Source organism: Mesoplodon mirus (genome assembly GCF_964341445.2).
Source record: "Mesoplodon mirus genome assembly, chromosome: 5".
Taxonomy (NCBI): Eukaryota; Metazoa; Chordata; class Mammalia; order Artiodactyla; family Ziphiidae; genus Mesoplodon; species Mesoplodon mirus.
The window spans coordinates 106043224-106062263 of NC_138980.1; the positions used below are offsets into that span (position 1 = coordinate 106043224).

Consider the following 19040-nt stretch of genomic DNA (forward strand, 5'->3'; position numbering starts at 1 on the left):
TAGATCTCTTCTTGGGCTGTTGGAGACCCCTTGAGGACTCCCAGAGCCCTTGCATGCCTGAACCTGCCACCTTCACTGTGCTCTCTGCCATCTTGGGGCGCAGGCCACACCCACTAAGCTACTGCCATCAGAAGTTCCAAATGGAAGCATCACGCAAGTTCTTTTTACCTCTGGCCCCTCAACTTCAAGGGAGATCCATCATTCTGCCCTGGGATTCTGCCTGAGGAGGTAGGGGCAGGAACTCTACTATTTTGGTGTTTAAACTTTATTCTTCTCTTCCAAATCACTCCAATCCTCCATGGCTGGAAGCATCCTTTAGTTGGTTCCTAGACAGCAACAACAAAAACAACCCCAAGAAACAAAAACAAAACCCCCTGTTCTTCCTGTTCACATTTCTTTTCTGTCTCATTTGGGTGGTACCGTTTGAACTGGGATTACGGTGTCTCCATTGTTGACTGTCTCTCCGGTGCTGGCATCCTCTCTGTTCAGCCTGCAGATCTACTCTGTGGGGAAGCAAGAGGTAAGTACTTGTAGCTGTGTGCTTGGGAAGGGAGCAGAATACAGAGTGAAGGGTGGGGATAGCACATCAGTCATTCCCCTGAAGTAGTGTTCCCCACATAGGGATCAAGGGATAAGACCATGGCTTGGCAAGGATTATCTAGGAGCTTCCTCAATCTGACTCTTCAATAGAATTTCTGGGAAATTTAAAAAAAGTTATGATGCCCTGACCTAGGGATCCAGGCATCAGTCATTATTTTAAGAGCTTCCTAGGTGACATTAATATGCAGCCAAAGTTGAGAACCACTAACACAGAGGAAGAATCCAGTGTACCACCATCATTTCAATAACCAGAGCCCACCTGACAGGAGCCCCTCCTGGCCAACTGCTATTAGAGAGGCAGTTTTGTCTAAGAGAGAGAAAAATGTATGCTTGGTTCTCTGGGCATGGATTGCCAACTCCCTTAAAATTCGCATTTCTTGGGCTTCCCTGGTGGCGCAGTGGTTGAGAGTCCGCCTGCTGATGCAGGGGACACGGGTTTGTGCCCTGGTCTGGGAAGATCCCACATGCCGCGGTGTGGCTGGACCCGTGAGCCATGGCCGCTGGGCCTGCGCGTCGAGCCTGTGCTCCGCAATGGGAGAGGCCACAGCAGTGAGAGGCCTGCATACCACAAAAAAAAAAAAAAAAAAAATCGCATTTCTTTTATGTCCCATGGCCTTAATAAAGTGCAAAATATGGTCTGCATCATGCCTCCTGGTATGCTTTGAGTGTAACCTTAGAGTCACCCCCCTCCTTGCCTTGTGAATAATTATTCTCCAGCACGTTCTCCTGGGGTTCGCTTCTGTCCACATGGATTGCCTGTACAGCCCTATCCTTTCTCCTCTTGTGCTGTAGCTCCTGCTCTGGCTTGATCCACCTGCAGTGCTTCTGATGCCCTCCCTTCACTTCCAATTCCGACCCGTGCTTCTAAACCACTCTCAGTGCTGCTCTTGCATGAAGGCATCTCAGCATCGCTCTGCAGCCAAAGTCACTCTCTCCCTTTGGAAATACCATTCCATTCTCCCTCAGCACTCTTTTCTTCTTCATCCTTTTTTTTTTTTTTTTTTTTTTTTTTTTTGCGGTACGCGGGCCTCTCACTGTTGTGGCCTCTCCCGTTGTGGAGCACAGGCCCTGGACGCGCAGGCTCAGTGGCCATGGCTCACGGGCCCAGCCGCTCCGAGGCATGTGGGATTTTCCCAGACCGGGGCACAAACCCATGTCCCCTGCATCGGCAGGCGGACTCTCAACAACTGCTCTACCAGGGAAGCCCCCCCTTTTTTTTTGAATTTTTTTTGGCCACGCTATGCGGCATGTGGGCTCTTAGTTCCCTGACTAGGGATCAAACCCATGCCCCCTGCAGTGGAAACATGGAGTCTTAACCACTGGACTGCCAGGGAAGTCCCTATTATTATTTTCAAAGCACTCCACACTTTGTTGTGTTTTACTCTTTGTGTATGTATGTTTTCTGCCCTTCCAGATTTTGAAGTCCTTGATTATGGAACTTGTGTCTTGTATCTTCTTATATCCCACACGGTACTCAGCACACAGCCTTGTAGGTAGCAGGCGTGCAACACTTATTTGTTGGATAGAGTGTAAGAGAGAAACCAGAGGATTGTCACAAACTATCATGAAAAGTCACTCTAAAGTCTTCCCTGGCTAAATAGATACTAAATCAGCTTTTGGCAGGACAGCTTGACAAAGATGCCAGTGTTATGAAGCCTTACTGTTACGTATACTTGCCATCCCCCCCGCCCTTGCTACTGAGCATATATGTTTCCTTTCTATACTTCCTGTGTTTTAAGAACTCTCTGCATTGTAAGCTTAGTGGGAAGCAAGGACTCTCCCGCTGAGGAAGCTGTAAGCCCAGATTCTTGCTCTCTCCACCTCCCAGCCTGGTAGTGCGGACACCTCGCTTCTGCTGAAACAACAAAACGTTGCAGGGACAGTGGAGACCTCACTCTACTGGTGGCCGCAGGGGTGTCAGAATCTAATCTCTAGGCAGTAGGGTGGCTTCTTCTAAGGTCCAGTGTGGGTAGGGGGTGGTCACCTGATCAGATGTTTCTCTGATGTGGTTCTGGCTGCCCATTTTTGCCTGTTTTACGAGCCTGGTTTCCCAAATGACCTGGCAACCCTGTGACCCATTTAGTGAGCTACTCAGGATCCTCAGACAGAGCTTGTTCTTACTTTCAACAGAGAACCCTGACTGATAAGAGTTAATTTAAACTTTGAAAGCCAAATGATGCTTTTCAGTAGGTGTTAATGATTGTTGCTAACCATAAACTTCTTTCTTCTTATGAATCATTAACATAGGGAAGGTAATTTTACTTTCAGGAAAAGACCTAGTACTTTTGAAAGTCTGTATCTGTATCTGTTCATTCTGGATGGATACATTCTGAAATTATGCTGTCTTGATAATATTTTAGTGACTCTTGTTTTTTTCTTTTACACATTTGTGCCACTAGGCAGTTCAAGCAAGATGATATTTCTGTCCATCCAACGGCCCCTTGTGACCATGTCCTTTCTGCTGTCATCACTGTTGATGCTCTTAACTGTGGCAACTCCATCCTGGTGTCAGAGCAGTGAAACGACATCTCCAAAGGCTAGTAACAGGGCACCATTTCCTTGGAATAAAATGCGACTTCCGGAGCACATCATCCCACTTCATTACGATCTCATGATTCATGCCAACCTCACCACCCTGACTTTCAGGGGAACCACGGAAATAGAAATCACAGCCAGCAAGCCCACCAGTACCATCATCCTGCATAGTCACCACCTGCAAATATCTAAGGCCGCCCTGAGGAAGGGAGCTGGTGGGAGGCAGTCTGAAGAGCCCCTGAGAGTCCTGGAATACCCGCCTCAGGAGCAAATCGCACTCCTGGCTCTGGAGCCCCTGGTGGTTGGGCTCCCATACACCATTGTCATTGACTATGCTGGCAATCTTTCTGAGAGTTTCCATGGATTTTATAAAAGCACCTACAGAACCAAGGAAGGGGAAGTGAGGTATTTTTTGTCTCTCTCTCTCTCTCTCTTTTTTTAAAAAGGTTCAAGTGCTACCCACACTAAATTTATTACTTCAGGTGGATTGTCTTTTAAGATTCCCTTGATTGTTGAATTTTTTCTTTGGTTTTGTTTTGCATCTCTTTGTAGATTTAAAAATGGCTCATAGATTTTTCCCGGTTTTGGGGGATCTCCTTTTTCATTCTGTTTTAATCAGTTTTCTTTCCTCCAGCGCTATCAGAGGGAATACCTATTTGTTTATTTAATTAGATTTCTGGCATATAATAAATATTTTAAATTCTCTTGGCCTGTGTACTAGTTTCCAAGGGTTGCTTTAACAAAGTACATAAACTGGGTGGCATAAAACAATAGAAGTTTTTTCTCCCACAGTTCTGGAGGCTGGAAGTCCAAAATCAAGGTGTCAGGAGGCCTATGCTCTCTCTAAGGCTCTGAGCCCATCTTTGCCTCTTCCTAGCTTGTGACGCCATCCGTCTTGACATTCCTTGGCTTTGCAGCTACATCAGTCCAGTCTCTGCCTGCCTGTCACATGGCCATTCTCCAAATTTCCCTCTTATAAGGACACCAATTCTGTTGGATTAGGACCCAACCTGATGGCCTCATCTGAACTGGATTACATCTGTAAAGACCCTATTTCTGTATAAAGTTACACAGATATTAGGTAATAGACTTCAATGTATCTTTTTGGGGGACACAATTCAACCCATACAGCCAATTAGAGGAAATATTAATATTTTTGTCTCAGTTAAAACTTTTTTAGGGATCCTCTCCTGCCTTGCTTTAGTTCTGTTTTTAATAAGATATTTTGGGAGATTTTATGCTAAATTTTAAAATCAAATTTCATTTGTTAGTAGATTATACTAACTTATTTTCGGATTTCATATTATTTTTTTAAGGTAAAAAAAGTCAAATACTACCAAAAATAATTTTTTAAAAAGTAAAATGTACCCTCATTATAGCCTCTAGAGGTAACTACTGCTTCTATTTCAGGGGAATATCCTTTAGACTTTTTTCTGGATATGCATACACATTATTTTATGTAAATGGAGCCATGTTATATTTTCTGTTTCATGAGGGAGTTTTTTAATATGTTGAGGAGATGTATTTTACATGGATGACTATCCCTATACATCATTTTAACGACTTTATTAAAATGTATGTTTGTGTGTTGGTTTATTTAACTAATCCCCGATGGATGGAAATTAGGTTGTTTCCAGCTTTTTGGCATCAGCAATAATTTGACAAACATCTTCGTAAATCATTTCTTCAGAATAAATGCCTAGAAGTAAAATTGCTAAGTCAAAGGGTCAATAAAGTTTTGATATCCCTTGCCATATTCCTCACTAATACTGTGTATTGGCAATCCTTTTAAAGCCAAAACGCCAATGGATTTTTCCCTTTAATTTATTACATCGATCATTAAGGAAGCTGTGCAGCTTTGGATGTGTTTATTGACTATTTGTAGGTTCTTCTTTTGTGAGTTGCTGATTTATGACCTCTGCCTGCTATTCCACTTGGTTGCTGGGTATAATTCTTACATATTTTTAAGAGCTCATTATCTGTTCAAGTTATTAACCTTTTGTCAAATACCTTTCAATCAATTTTCCCTGTTTTTTTTTTGCTTGTCTTTTAGTTTATGATAGCTTTTGTCATATAAAAAATTTTTAATAGTGAGATTCATCAAGATTATGATAACTTTAGGAATTAAAAAATGATCACACACCTAACTGACAGCCCCTGGTGCTTCATGGTGTATTTTTATTTCCCTTGTCATAATTTTAGGATACTTGCATCAACACATTTTGAACCGACTGCAGCCAGAATGGCCTTTCCCTGCTTTGATGAACCTGCTTTCAAAGCGAGTTTTTCAATCAAGATCAGAAGGGAACCAAGACACCTCGCCATCTCCAACATGCCACTGGTGAGTCTAAACTCCTGTGTATCTACTCACAAGAAAAGTCCATTGATTCACTGTGATTTGTATTACCTCACTGACAGTTAACATTCAGGTTGCCTGTTCTATTTGTTTTATTGCCTACAGATAGCTAACTTTTCTATTTCATTTCCAACCTATGCTTTTGGTTCAAGTAACTATTTATAGTCAAAGAAAAAAATTGTCCCTAAAAACATGCAAAATTTAGGTAAAAGTGACATTGCAGGTGCAGTGTTGTTGGGTGGGAAACTTTATAGACAATTCAGGTCAGGTTAACTGAGAGTGCCCTTCACAAAGCACTTTCACTTTTATTTCTCATATGCTCTTTTAAAAGGATTTTAAAGGGAATGCTTTGTCGAATAAGGCCATTTTTTCTATGATATGTTATTTTCTATAATTTCTATATACTATATTACTAATATTAGCTATGCAATTTTGTAACTATGGCACAAAGTTGGTCAGATAGAAAAAGAAAAAAAAGTAACCTTTTAAGAATATTATGGTAGTAAAGGTAAGTAATGATAGCTAGCTCAGTTCCCAGTTTCAAAGCAGATGTGGACAGTTTTCCCTCTGATTCTTATTTCTTTATTTTTTCTTCTTTTCCATTATGGTTTATTACAGGATATTGAATATAGTTTCCTGTGCTATACAATAGGACCTTGCTGTTTATCTATTCTATATATAATAGTTTACATCTGCTAGTCCAAAACCCCTCTGATTTTTAAAAGTGGTGAGGAGAAGATGACCTCGCCAGATGAATAAAATTACTTAGTAAGTGCCGTTATCCTATGATTCTGGGAAAACATAAGCTGAGCTGTCATTCTACACCCGATGCATACCAACTCCAGAAGCACACACACCCTTTGTTCAGAGAAGCTCACTGTGGATGAGACTCAGGGTGGAATAGGCTTTGCCCAGAGTCCAGAAGGTTATCACACCTCATCCCTATGCAGACTGAGGAGGCATTAGCTTCACATGAAGGGACTCACAGAGCCACAAGCCAACCTCTAGTACAGTATTTCTCAGCCTTTATGACTCTATATTGCTCGCTGAATCCCTTAAGTATCCCTTAAAAGGGATTCTGACATTCACTCCTAGAAGGCTGTATAAAAAGCAGACTTTTGTGAATCCTTACCAGCCAAGAACTTTTGTCTCTCTCCCTACCACATTTGTACATAGAAAGATAAGAAATAGTTGTGCCATTTTCCTAATATAAATTTGAGATAGAGAAAATCCTTTTTCAAATTATAGTTCCCTCCCCAAATATTATGGTATTTCTCCCTGGGATGGGAGTGAGTTCTCTAATTAGAGAATTACAGCTTAAGGAGAAAAAAGGAACAGGGGTGGTTTGGAAATGAGGGACAGACTGACCCACTAAACAAGATTGGTGGAGATTTTGTAGGCTTGCAGGGGGAAGGCAAGAGCCCCAAGGCTCCCCAAAGACGCTGGAGTCTAAATCCATGGACATCCGGGACCCACTTGTTGAGGATCAGAAAATCTAATGTAATCTTGCTCTTGAACAAGAAAGCTCTTCCCTTGGCAGAAATCTAACAGGGTGGCCTGAACTCAAGATGCAGACTTGGGGTTGAGGGGAAGGACAGTGGGGTCTCAAAGGATCTTTTTGGAGGCTAGAAAAGCAGATACACCTTTGGAACACTGAAGTGTTTGGGGCAGGAGTTAATCACATCTAAATTTCTATTCTTGACATTGTGCTAATAATTAAAACAATGTCAAGAATAGAAATTATTGTTAGGGGTAGGTTGAAGGCATTTTAAAAAGAAAGGTAATTTCGGGTCCTTCAAGAGTAAACCTAGGTTGGCTATCAGAGTTAGGGTCTGCATGACCAAAGGGTGACCAGCAGGCACCATAGCTTGTGGCTGGTGGGTACTAAAAAGAAGGATGAGGTGAGGCTTCCATGGTGGCGCAGTGGTTAAGAATCCGCCTGCCAGTGCAGAGGACACGGGTTCAAGCTCTGGTCTGGGAAGATCCCACATGCTGCGGAGCAACTAAGCCCGTGTGCCACATCTACTGAGCCTGCACTCTAGAGCCTGTGAGCCACAACTACTGAAGCCCGCATGCCACAGCTACTGAAGCCTGCACACCTAGAGCCTATGCTACGCCACAAGAGAAGCCACTGCAATGAGAAGCCCGTGCACTGCAACGAAGAGTAGCCCCTGCTCGGCGCAACTAGAGAAAGTCCGTGCACAGCAACAAAGACCCAATGCAGCCAAAAATAAATAAATTAATAAATTTAAAAAAAAAAAAAAGAAGAAGGATAAGGGAGCAGAGAAAGAGGCAGAAATAAGATTATAGGAAAAAATGCATGTGTTAACATGGAATTTCTCAGATTAGTTCTGGCTGGTCTTCTCTCCAGGGTCCTGCCCAGTGCTTTCTGTTGGCTGAGGCATTAGACTTTCTTCTCTGGAAGCCGACATCTTAGACTGTACCTTATCACCCCAACCCTACTCTGCAAGGCTACTCCCTGATTGCATTGAAAAGCTGATTCCAGTGAAGCAAATCAGAGTTTGGAGGAGGCTTTGCAGGGTCAGGTCCAGGCATGGGTTACTTTCAACTGTTTAGGAAAGTAGAAGCTCTTTTTAGGTTGTCCTCAGTGACCCCTATTAGACACTGCATTTCCAGATCATTCTCATACCTTGTATTTAAGTGAGCTACATCTTGGCAAAGCCAGCAATCTCAGTTTTGCTTTGTCTCACCCATGTTATCAATCCTCATGTGCCAAATATGAGTCAGTTTGTGATCATCTGGATTATTTAAAAGAAATTAAGTGATGGTGGTTGTATAACTGTGAATATAATAAAAACCACTGAATTGTATACTTTAAAATGGTGAACTTTATGGTGTATGAATTATGTCTCGATAAAAAAAGAAATGGAGTAAAATGGTTTGGCCTTAATGTCTAAATTATAATCAGATATCGGAAAGAGATATTTTTAAATAATTATACAAATGTCATGTCATATACTTTCAGTATGTCTGAGAGTTAGGAAATTTCTCTTTATAAAATGTTTTCAATGTCTTGGGTAATTGTATTTGATGATTTCAATTATTCTGATTTTAGGCTAAATCTGTGACTGTTGCTGAAGGACTCGTAGAAGACCATTTTGATGTGACTGTGAAGATGAGCACCTACCTGGTGGCCTTCATTGTTTCAGATTTTAAATCTGTCAGCAAGATGACCAAAAGTGGCATCAAGGTGAACCTGTAATTGTCACATAGGGTGACCAGCTTGTCCTGGCCTGCCTGGGACTGTCTTGGAAGTCCTGCATCCTAGGAATCCCCTCAGTCTTGGGCAAACCAGTTGGTTGGTCATCCCGTTGTCTCAGATACTCATATTTACAGTGGGGTTCTAATAGCAAAAACATGTGGTGAGGCCTGGCCTGGCCTGGGTCATGGTCCTGGCTCCACCACTAACTGACTTTCTGCTCCCTTTTACCCTGCTCCCCTTGGAAGTTAGCTTATACTTTTTTAAAATGTGTAAGTTGGACTAGATCCTGCAATGGTTTCTAAGGTTGCTCCTGTGTATAATTTCACGCAGTTTGGAAGTGAATGTCACTGACTACCTGAGCGGGGGTTTCTAATCATGGGAAGGAAGTAAGATAGAGCAGTCTGCCTGGAGTATTAAATGGCTCTGGGGAGAGCATTTGGGCCAGGGAATACTGGAGTACTAGAGAAAAAGATCTTGTTTCAAAGAGCACTTGCCACTTGGGTGGGTACCATTGTGTAGTGAACAACCTACTCAATTGTATGCTGTGGCTCTGAATGCAAATAAGATTTTTGGAGAGGAGGGATGGGACACTTTATTTGAAGTTACCTCATTTATTTAAATAGGGGTACATTTCCTATCAGGTTTCCCACCTTGGGCGGGCTTGGGACTTTGTCTCCTATCCCCTGAGTTCTTTAATGCCGTGAAAACCCAAACTCAGGTCCATCTGTACTGGGCCAGTGTCCTCAGGGCAGAAGCTGGCTGCAGTGCTCTGCTGACTTCCCAGGGTTCTACTGTCCCTTCATTTTTGGCAACTAAGTTTGTTTTACTTTTTCACTATCTCATGTAAACATTTAAAAAGACATGTTTGTATTTGTTATCCAGCGTTTGTTGTAGTTTTCAGAAGGGGGGTTGATCAGGAACAGTCAGCCTTAATATAAGAAATAGAACTTCCAATTGTCTTTCTTAATATTGGCAACCATATCCCACAATATGAAGCTGTTAATGTCAGTCTTCTAGAGAAGCCACTGTGGCATTTGGATAACTTTCGTATACCTTTCTCTTCAGGTTTCCGTGTATGCTGTTCCAGACAAGATAAATCAGGCAGATTATGCACTGGATGCCGCGGTGACTCTTCTAGAATTTTATGAGGATTATTTCAGCATTCCATATCCCTTATCCAAACAAGGTATAGATTTGGCACAGATGTTACAAAGAGTGGCATTTACTGACCCCAGCAGTAGATTATATCCTCCTAATTGGCATCTCCCTCCTCAGCTCGGCAGGCCCTCAAGTCATTAAAACCTGGCAGGTTCCTGAGGCACATGTCATGGAGATAATTTTGCCTTCTGATTTTAAATTTTATTTTTTTTAAAAAAATTTATTTATTTATTTATTTTTGGCTGCGTTGGGTCTTCGTTGCTATGCGCAGACTTTCTCTAGTTGCGGCGAGTGGGGGCTACTCCTCATTATGGTGCACAGGCTTCTCATTGCGGTGGCTTCTCTTGTTGAGGAGCATGGCCTCTTAGGTGTGCGGGCTTCAGTAGCTGTAGCTCGCGGGCTCTAGAGCGCAGGCTCAGTAGTTGTGGTGCATGGGCTTAGTTGCTCCATGGCACGTGGGATCTTCCCAGACCAGGGCTTGAACCCATGTCCCCTGCATTGGCAGGTGGATTCTTAACCACTGCGCCACCAAGGAAGTCCTTGCCTTCTGACTTTAAAGACAAGCACAGCTATATTATTGGGCAGATAGCAAAGGACAGAGGCTGCATTTTTTTCATGATTGGCACACATTTGGTAGGAACATAGAGTACTCAATGAATTTTTTGAATGAATTCATTGATAGAGCATAAGAAAATCTGCATTTTCTTTCTTACATGAGCCCTCAAAACTACTGTGTGTGGGCTTCCCTGGTGGCGCAGTGGTTGAGAGTCCGCCTGCCGATGCAGGGGACACGGGTTCGTTCCCCGGTCTGGGAAGATCCCACATGCCGTGGAGTGGCTGGGCCCGTGAACCATGGCCGCTGAGCCTGCGTGTCCAGAGCCTGTGCTCCGCAACGGGAGAGGCCACAACAGTGAGAGGCCTGCGTACCACAAAAAAAAAAAACCCCAAAAAACAAACTACTGTGTGTTTGAGTTTTTAGGTGTATGGGAGTCTTGGGCATCAAAGGTCGAGTGGATTATTGAGACAGTTGTTAAAATTGTCTAGTCCCCAAGCACCTTGTCAGAGAATTAGAAATGGAGTCAGGAGGTCTGAAAACCAAGCCTGACTTTGTCTTGCAGCAGCAAAGTAACTCTATGAGTCACTGAGTCCTTTTTCTTTATTGTGAAAGGTTCTTCAGTCTAGAATAATCCATGATTCTGCGTGAGCCACGTAGTTTTTCTTTGATCCCTACACCCATCCACTCTGAAAGTTAGTGTGTTTGGGCAACATGTAGCTTGAGATTGGTAAGATGTTTTTGCTTCCTTCCCAAGATCTTGCTGCTATTCCTGACTTTCAGTCTGGTGCTATGGAAAACTGGGGACTGACAACATACAGGGAATCTTCTCTACTGTTTGATGCTGAAAAGTCTTCTGCATCAAGTAAGCTTGGCATCACGATGACTGTGTCCCATGAACTCGCCCACCAGGTATATAAGCTCAATCACACTTTCAAAAAAATGTTAACTATATCTATATTGCTTTTCTGGGACATAGGCTGTTCATACTATTGTATGAATTCTACCAATTCATTTTTACTATGTCTTTTTTCCCAGAAGAAAAAATTATTTCTTTAAAGCATTAGGTACCATGTTTCATAATACACATTGCGAAGTTTTTCTTTTTACTTTGAAAAAAATATTAGCTTTATAAATGTTAACATTCATATACTGACCTTACACATATAAAATATATTTCCTTCTGAATGTCTGACGTTTATGGCCACATAGATAATCTAGTTTCCATAGAAATCTGTGAATAACCTGAGTAATGTTTTCCTTTCAGTGGTTTGGGAACCTCGTCACTATGGAATGGTGGAATGATCTTTGGCTAAATGAGGGATTTGCCAAATTTATGGAGTTCGTGTCTGTCAGTGTGACTCATCCAGAACTGAAAGTTGTAAGTTGTATTTACTTACTTTTTTTTTTTTTTTTTTTACATTTTAGATCAATCTGTTGTGTTGTTTAATGTTGCTGGAAAATACTTACTGATGTTAGATTATGGAATTCATAGAAAGACTGTTAACTTCCCTGGGAGGTTAAATACGAATCAGGCTTCCAAAGTGCTAGTGAACTTTAAAGATACATTGCGAAGGTTTATTTCCAAACTCAATTGCTTATTTCCAAATCTATGATTGTTATGAAGTTAGTATTAAATTTTGTCTTCCCTTAATATCAAAGAAATAGAAATAATGACAACCTGTCTGTTCCATACCACTTCCCCAACCTTCAGGTTGCTCACTGAAGAAGTATTAGGTACAGATTGCTGCTATTTCAATAGGGTCCTACTTGTCAAATGAGATGAGTTATGTTTAAGGTAATTGTACATTTGATTGTATAAGAACCTAGACTCATGGGTCACAGACTTAATGCTTTGGAACCTCTACGTGTTGATTTTAAAAATCATGTGTTTAACTTGTGAAAATCAAATGCAGTAAAATGAAAAAGAAACTTTATGTAAAAACAATCCTTTATCATATTATAATTTTCATTTGTACATATTCATATCCCATTTTCATCTTCCAATACACATAACTTATATGTAGTTATAATTATAATGTACATATAATTATTACACTACAGTGGATCATAAATATTTTCCTGTTTCCACATAGTCTTTAATAATAAAAATGATTACGTATGGATATTATTCTATTGGGTAATATGCCCTAATCAGGTTATAGTTGGGATTTTTTTTTCATTACTTTTTCTTTCACTACATGGTTTTAAAACTAAATTTCTTTGCTTTAAAATAGTATAGATGATGATTGGAGATACTTAAATCACTATACATTTTAGTTTCTGATTTTGGCACTGTTGGACTGTAAACATAATGTTTTTCTTTTTAATAGGAAATTTTCTTTATTCTAAGGTGATAAGTATTTAAACAAAAATTTCAGTGTTGATCTAAGATCACTGTTTCTTGGCTGTTCTTTAGAAGATAGTAATTCTATTTAATTTTGTAAATTCTATAAATATGGAATAGGTTAGATTAGAAAATTAGAGTGTAAACCTATTATCCCAGGTCAGACCATCCTCATTTCGTATTTTTTTCAAGTAAATGTAAATCATTGGTGATGTTGTCTTTTTTTCTGTCTCAATAGGAAGATTACTTCTTTGATAAGTGTTTTAATGCTATGGAGGTAGATGCGTTAAACTCCTCACACCCTGTGTCCACACCTGTGGAGAATCCTGCTCAGATTCGGGAGATATTTGATGAAGTTTCTTATGAAAAGGTAAAAATGGATTATAAGGGTACAGTTTGGACCCTACACTTAAAAATGTGGGGTGGAGAGGTTATAGATAGTGTTTTGGGGTGACTTTCCCTTCATAAGGACTAGCCCAGATTGAATTCCTTCGCTTCTCACCCATGCTGCCCAGAGTTAACTCTTTTAGGCCTAACTTGAAGTTTAGCTTAAAATCCTAAAGATTATATTGTGGTCACTTTGTTTACTGTCTTAAGTTGAATGTTCATGGCCTGCAGAAGCTTTTTATTTATCCTTCAATAAATAGGTCTTGATCGAGCATCAACTTTGTACCAGGCAAAAGCCCCTGCCCTTGTATAGCTTTTGGTGCCTTCAGAAACAGTTGTCCTGCACAATGTGTTCAATAAAAGAATTGGAAATTGTTGCCCACATATAATAATTGGGAGATTTTATAAAAAAATCTAGATTTCTGGCTTCGATTGGAGGGAAAAAGGATTCTGGTCATACCAGGCCTGTATTTCCCTTAGCAACATAGACTGGAGCTAAGTCATGGCTCCTTTATGAGATCAGAGTTCTGCTTTTCCACTTTCCCTTCCATTCCCAACTGTTTCTGTTATCCTCACCAAGGCAGAGAATGTGTCATTTATCATTATGCTTGGCTGTTTTATGTGTAGCAAATGGAAAAGTATATCTTGTTTGCATGTTTCCATCAATAGTGAAGAGGAGATAAAAGCAGACATAAAACAGACATATAGGGGCTTCCCTGGTGGCGCAGTGGTTGAGAGTCTGCCTGCCGATGCAGGTGACACGGGTTCGTGCCCCGGTCCGGGAGGATCCCACATGCCACGGAGAGGCTGGGCCCACGAGCCATGGCCGCTGAGCCTGCACGTCCGGAGCCTGTGCTCCACAACAGGAGAGGCCACAAGAGTGAGAGGCCCGTGTACTGCAAAAAACAAAAACAAAAACAAAACAGACATATACACACACACATAGATCAATGGAACAGAATAGAGCCCAGAAATCAACCCATGCATATATGGTTAATTTATGACAAAGGACCTGAGAATATACAATGGGGAATGGAGAGTCTCTTAAAAAAAGGATCATTTAGTTCTCCCAACACCACATGCAAAATAATGAAACTGTACCACTATCTTACACCATTCACGAAAACTAACTTGAAATGGATTAAAGACTTAAATGTTAAAACTGGAAACCATAATACTCATAAAAACTGAGAGAAAAAGCTTCTTATCATGGGTCTTAGCAGTGATTTTTTTGGTATATGACACCAAAAGTATAAGAGCATAAGCAACAAAAGCAAAAACCAAGTGGGACTACATCAAATTAAAAGCTGTCTTCACGAAAAAACAACAAAATGAAAAGGCAACCTACTGAATGGGAGAAAATACTTGCAAACCATATGTCTGACAAGGGGTAATATCCAAAATATATAAAGAACTCATACAACTCAATGACTAAAGAAAACAATCTGATTTTAAAAGGAGCAGAGGAACTGAATAGAAACTCTTCCAGAGACAAACAGATGGCCAGTAGGTACATGATAAGGTGCTCATCATCACTAATCATTGGGGAAACGCAAATCAAAACACAATGAGAGGGCTGCCCTGGTGGCGCAGTGGTTGGGAGTCCGCCTGCCTTTGCAGGGGACACGGGTTTGTGCCCTGGTCCGGGAGAATCCCACATGCCGCGGAGCGGCTGGGCCCGTGAGCCATGGCCGCTGAGCCTGCGTGTCCGGAGCCTGTGCTCCGCAATGGGAGAGGCCACAGCGGTGAGAAGCCCACATACCGCAAGAAAAAAAAAAAACCCACAATGAGACATCACTTCACGCTGGTCAGAATGGCTCATCTCATAAAGACAGGTAGCAAGTATTGGCAAGGATGTGGAGAAAAGGGAACCCTCGTGCACTGTGGTGGGAATGTAAATTGGTCCAGCCACTGTGGAAAACATTATGGAAAACAAAATATTAAAAAATAAAGCTATCATATCCAGCAATTCTACTTTTGGGTATTTATTCAAAGAAAACAAAACCCACTAGCTTAAAGAGTTATGTGCGCTCCCACGTTCCAGGCAGTGTTATTTACAATAGCCAAGATAATTGTTTCCATAAGTGACCATTCCACAGTGCAATATTCAGCCATAAAAAAGGAAATCTTGGCACTTGTGACAACATGGATGGATCTTGAGGGCATTATGCTAAGTGAAATAAGTCAGAAAGACAAATCCTGTATGATCTCACTTATATGTTAAATGTAAAAACAAACACACAAAAAATGAGCTCATAGATTGGTGGTTGCCAGGGGTGAGGGGCGGCGGTAGGTGAAATGGGTGAAGGAGGTCAAAAGGTACAAACTTCCAGGTTATAAAATACATCACAGGGATATAATATACAGCATGGCGACTATAGTTAATAACATTGTATTGTGTATTCAGAAGTTGCTAAAAGTAGATCTTAAAAGTCCTCCTCACAAGAAAAAAATTTGTAACTGTGTAATGATGGATGTTAACAAGGTGTATTGGGGTGATCATTTTGCACTATATACAAGTACTTATTCATGTTGTACACCTGAAACTAATGTTATATGTCAATTATACCTCAAAAAAAACACCAGTCCTGTTGGCAGGAATATGCACACCATGTAGACATTCAGGGACCTGGGCTTTGCCTATCTAGTGACTCTATGATCCCCTAGAACCAGAGAGAGACTACCTCTGCCTAGGGGGAACCTAAGAAATTTTCTCAGAAAAGAAGATTTTGAGTTTTGTCTTAAAGATGAATTGGGCTGTGCAGTGGAGGCTAACACAACATTGTAAAGCAACCATACTCCAATAAAAATTAATTAAGAAAAAAAGACGAATTGGGGCTTTTCAGGGAGTAAAGGATGTAGAAAGGGCTTTCTCGGAAGAGGGAATCATGATTTCTTAGGAAAAGAAGACTTGAAAGAGGGTGGTGTGTTGAGAGAGAGGGAAGGAGGAAGGAAGGAGGAGTCCTTGGTGGTTAGTTGTATGCAAAGTTCAGGGGGAAACAACGTAAAAGAACATTTTTTTTTTATCCTTGGACTACTTCCCTCGTTTGTCACCTGTCTGACCACTGGAGGCATTTGAGTTTGTGACCCATGATCTACAAGAATGGGAGTGGAGGGGAGAAGAGCTCTTATCATGGGAATGCAGAGTATTTAGGAATTCTCTTGCTCCCTTTCTCATTGTTACTCTTGCCCTGCCAGTTCTCTTTGCTCAAGCCTGCCTGGGCTCCAAGATTCCTCACCTGTTAACTCACCTTTGCTTCTATCCCTCCCCACTCCCACCCCGGAGTGGCAGTAGGAGAGCCACGTGGTGTTTCAAGTCCAGTTTTAGTCTGTACGTTGTCCACTCACCTGTGAATAATGGAAGCTCGCAGATGTTGGGGAGGCTTGGTTAGTGATAGAAAAGAGTTCCAGTGGACTAAACGCATAAACAGTCATGTTGATCCCCTGCCTCGACAGGTCCAGGTTTAACCCACTTTCTCTAATTGTTCCACGAATTGCTAGACACTAAAAAGTTACTGTATCTGCATTTTAAAGAATGACTCCAAAATAGTGTGAGGGTAGATTGGATGGAGACAAACTACAGCTAACGGTTATTTACTATTTACATTGTCTTTTCAGGGAGCTTGTATTCTGAATATGCTAAGGGATTATCTTGGTGCCGATGCATTTAAAAGTGGTATTGTAAAATATCTGCAGAAGTATAGCTATAAAAACACAAAAAACGAGGACCTTTGGAATAGCATGGCAAGTGTGAGTATGTTTTTGTGTATCTCTGTGTTTGGGATTGACAGGCCTATTACCTTGTTTTGTTTTTATTCTGCACCACATTAATCCCTCTGAGAAGAATCATGAGTGTTTTTTACAGAACTGAGTGATGTGTTTATTTTTGGTTTTTAGATTTGCCCTACAGAGGGCACACAACGAATGGATGGATTTTGTTCTAGAGGTGAACATTCATCTTCATCTTCAGTAAGTTTTTACATCTGTACATGTTCCCCCAAAGCATATTCTTTTACTCCATTTTCTTTGAAGGATAGATAGCTCTGTGCCGAACTTTCCGAGGTCCTTGATTATATCAGTCTCTCTATAGATAAGGTTGTGTTTAAACTATACCAGACTGATAGCCTTCCACAATTTTTCTTAAATCTATCTGTGCAAAGGAGTTGTCCAGCCTTCTTTGGTACCACATCTCACTGATACTAATTTCTTCAGCTTCACTCTCTGTAAAGCAGTGGATTTATGACATGTTTCTGTGGTAGATCAGGTAGATCAGGTAGATCATTTCCATAGCTCTTCATTTGTGAAAAAACATATGACGGCAGTGAGCATTCTTGAGCACTGACTATGTGTCAGGCACGTTTGAAGCACTTATGTGTATTATCTGCTTTACTCTTCACAATAAGCCTATGCGCGAGTACTGTTATCCCTATTTTTACAGATGGGAATATGAAATCCAAAGGCATATGATTAGTAAATTGTAGAGTGGGGATTTGAATTTAGATCTAACTCATGTCTTTAACTGCTAAACTATAAAGAATTTATAACACCTGAATCACAATACAGTCTGAGTCTCTGTTTATCTGGCCTTGTGGAGTATTTTCATAGGTAGCTGAGGGTGAGTCTGGAGATTCAACAGGATTTTATCCACCAGATTTTTATTTTCTTGGCTTTTTTGCTTTTAGAGACAGCTTTATTCAGTAGTTACTAGATGTGTCCTGTAGTACATTTTATCCTTTTATTAGCTCTTAAGTATTTTTTGAAAACCTTTAGTATCAAAGAATAGATCCTTGGGCTTCCCTGCTGGCGCAGTGGTTGAGAGTCCGCCTGCCGATGCAGGGGACATGGGTTTGTGCCCCAGTCCGGGACGATCCCACATGCCGCAGAGCGGCTGGGCCCGTGAGCCATGGACGCTGGGCTTGTGTGTCCAGAGCCTGTGCTCCACAGCGGGAGAGGCCACGGCAGTGAGAGGCCCGTGTACCGCGGGAAAAAAAAAAAAGAATAGATCCTTGTTTGAGTTCACGGCCACCTGTTAAGCATGAGCCATGTCGGTGTTATCACTTGGGAAGTACAGGCTCTTGATGGAACATGTTTTCCCCACCTTGCTTGTCTGAGAGCCAGCATCGTTATGTAGGTGTTGAACACGTGGCCACTTTCTGTCCCTTCTCCCCCTGCATTCATTCACAGTCCTGCTTTGTGCCTGGTGCCAAGCTAAGGTCTGTCCAGGAGAACCAGGTGTGGTACCTGTTCTCAAGACATCTATGTGTACAGGAAGAGAATGAAAAGTAAACAGTCAGTGCTTTAATGGGCATGAGTGGCTGGAGACAGGGAGCAGGGGAAGGGAGCAGGGGAAAGGATGCAGAAGAGCTTCACTGGTTGCAGCCCTATGAGCACAAGCTTGGGTTCTTTCTTTTCCTAGAGTTGGGTCCAAGTGGGTCACGCATCTGCCTTTTTCTTATAAACCAGCACTGGCGACAGGAAGGCCTTGATGTGAAAACCATGATGAACACCTGGACGCTTCAGAAGGGCTTTCCCCTGATAACCATCACAGTGAAAGGGAGGAGCGTACACATGAAGCAAGAGCACTATGTGAAAGGCCCGGACGACGCCCCAGAAACTGGGTAACGTTCACAGAGAGAAACTCATTTTGTTGCCTAGGTAACGTCTGTCTTGTAGGGTGAACCCTTATTTTTGAAGTAGTGCCCTTAACTTTGTTGCTAAAATATTTTAATCAAATCTATATATCCTATGAATTTGACTTATACACCACCATCTATTCAAACGGATGAAGATGATGTATAATTATTTTAACATTCTCATGGTTTGTAGTTAGATATGATGGTAATTTCCAGTTACTGGCTTGAAATCAACTCCAGTATAAGCA

The 19040-nt window shown here is 41.4% G+C and overlaps 1 protein-coding gene across 7 annotated transcripts in view; it reads left to right on the top strand.

The window, feature by feature from the left end:
- Positions 1–19040, top strand: part of ERAP1 (endoplasmic reticulum aminopeptidase 1) — a 128972-nt gene that overhangs the window by 96810 nt on the left and 13122 nt on the right. For 5 of the 7 annotated variants that reach the window (XR_014294268.1, XR_014294269.1, XM_082623634.1 and 2 more), the window contains 11 exons: positions 490–520; positions 3000–3540; positions 5338–5476; positions 8568–8702; positions 9780–9900; positions 11183–11337; positions 11693–11806; positions 13011–13142; positions 16778–16909; positions 17057–17128; positions 18623–18777. Coding sequence is in view for 5 of the 7 variants with exons in the window: in XM_082623634.1 (XP_082479760.1) it covers positions 490–520; positions 3000–3540; positions 5338–5476; positions 8568–8702; positions 9780–9900; positions 11183–11337; positions 11693–11806; positions 13011–13142; positions 16778–16909; positions 17057–17128; positions 18623–18777 (1727 nt within the window). In the remaining 2 variants the exon portion in view is untranslated. The remainder of the gene's footprint in view (positions 1–489; positions 521–2999; positions 3541–5337; positions 5477–8567; positions 8703–9779; positions 9901–11182; positions 11338–11692; positions 11807–13010; positions 13143–16777; positions 16910–17056; positions 17129–18622; positions 18778–19040) is intronic. The other 2 variants (XM_082623636.1, XM_082623635.1) reach the window with 1 other exon arrangement.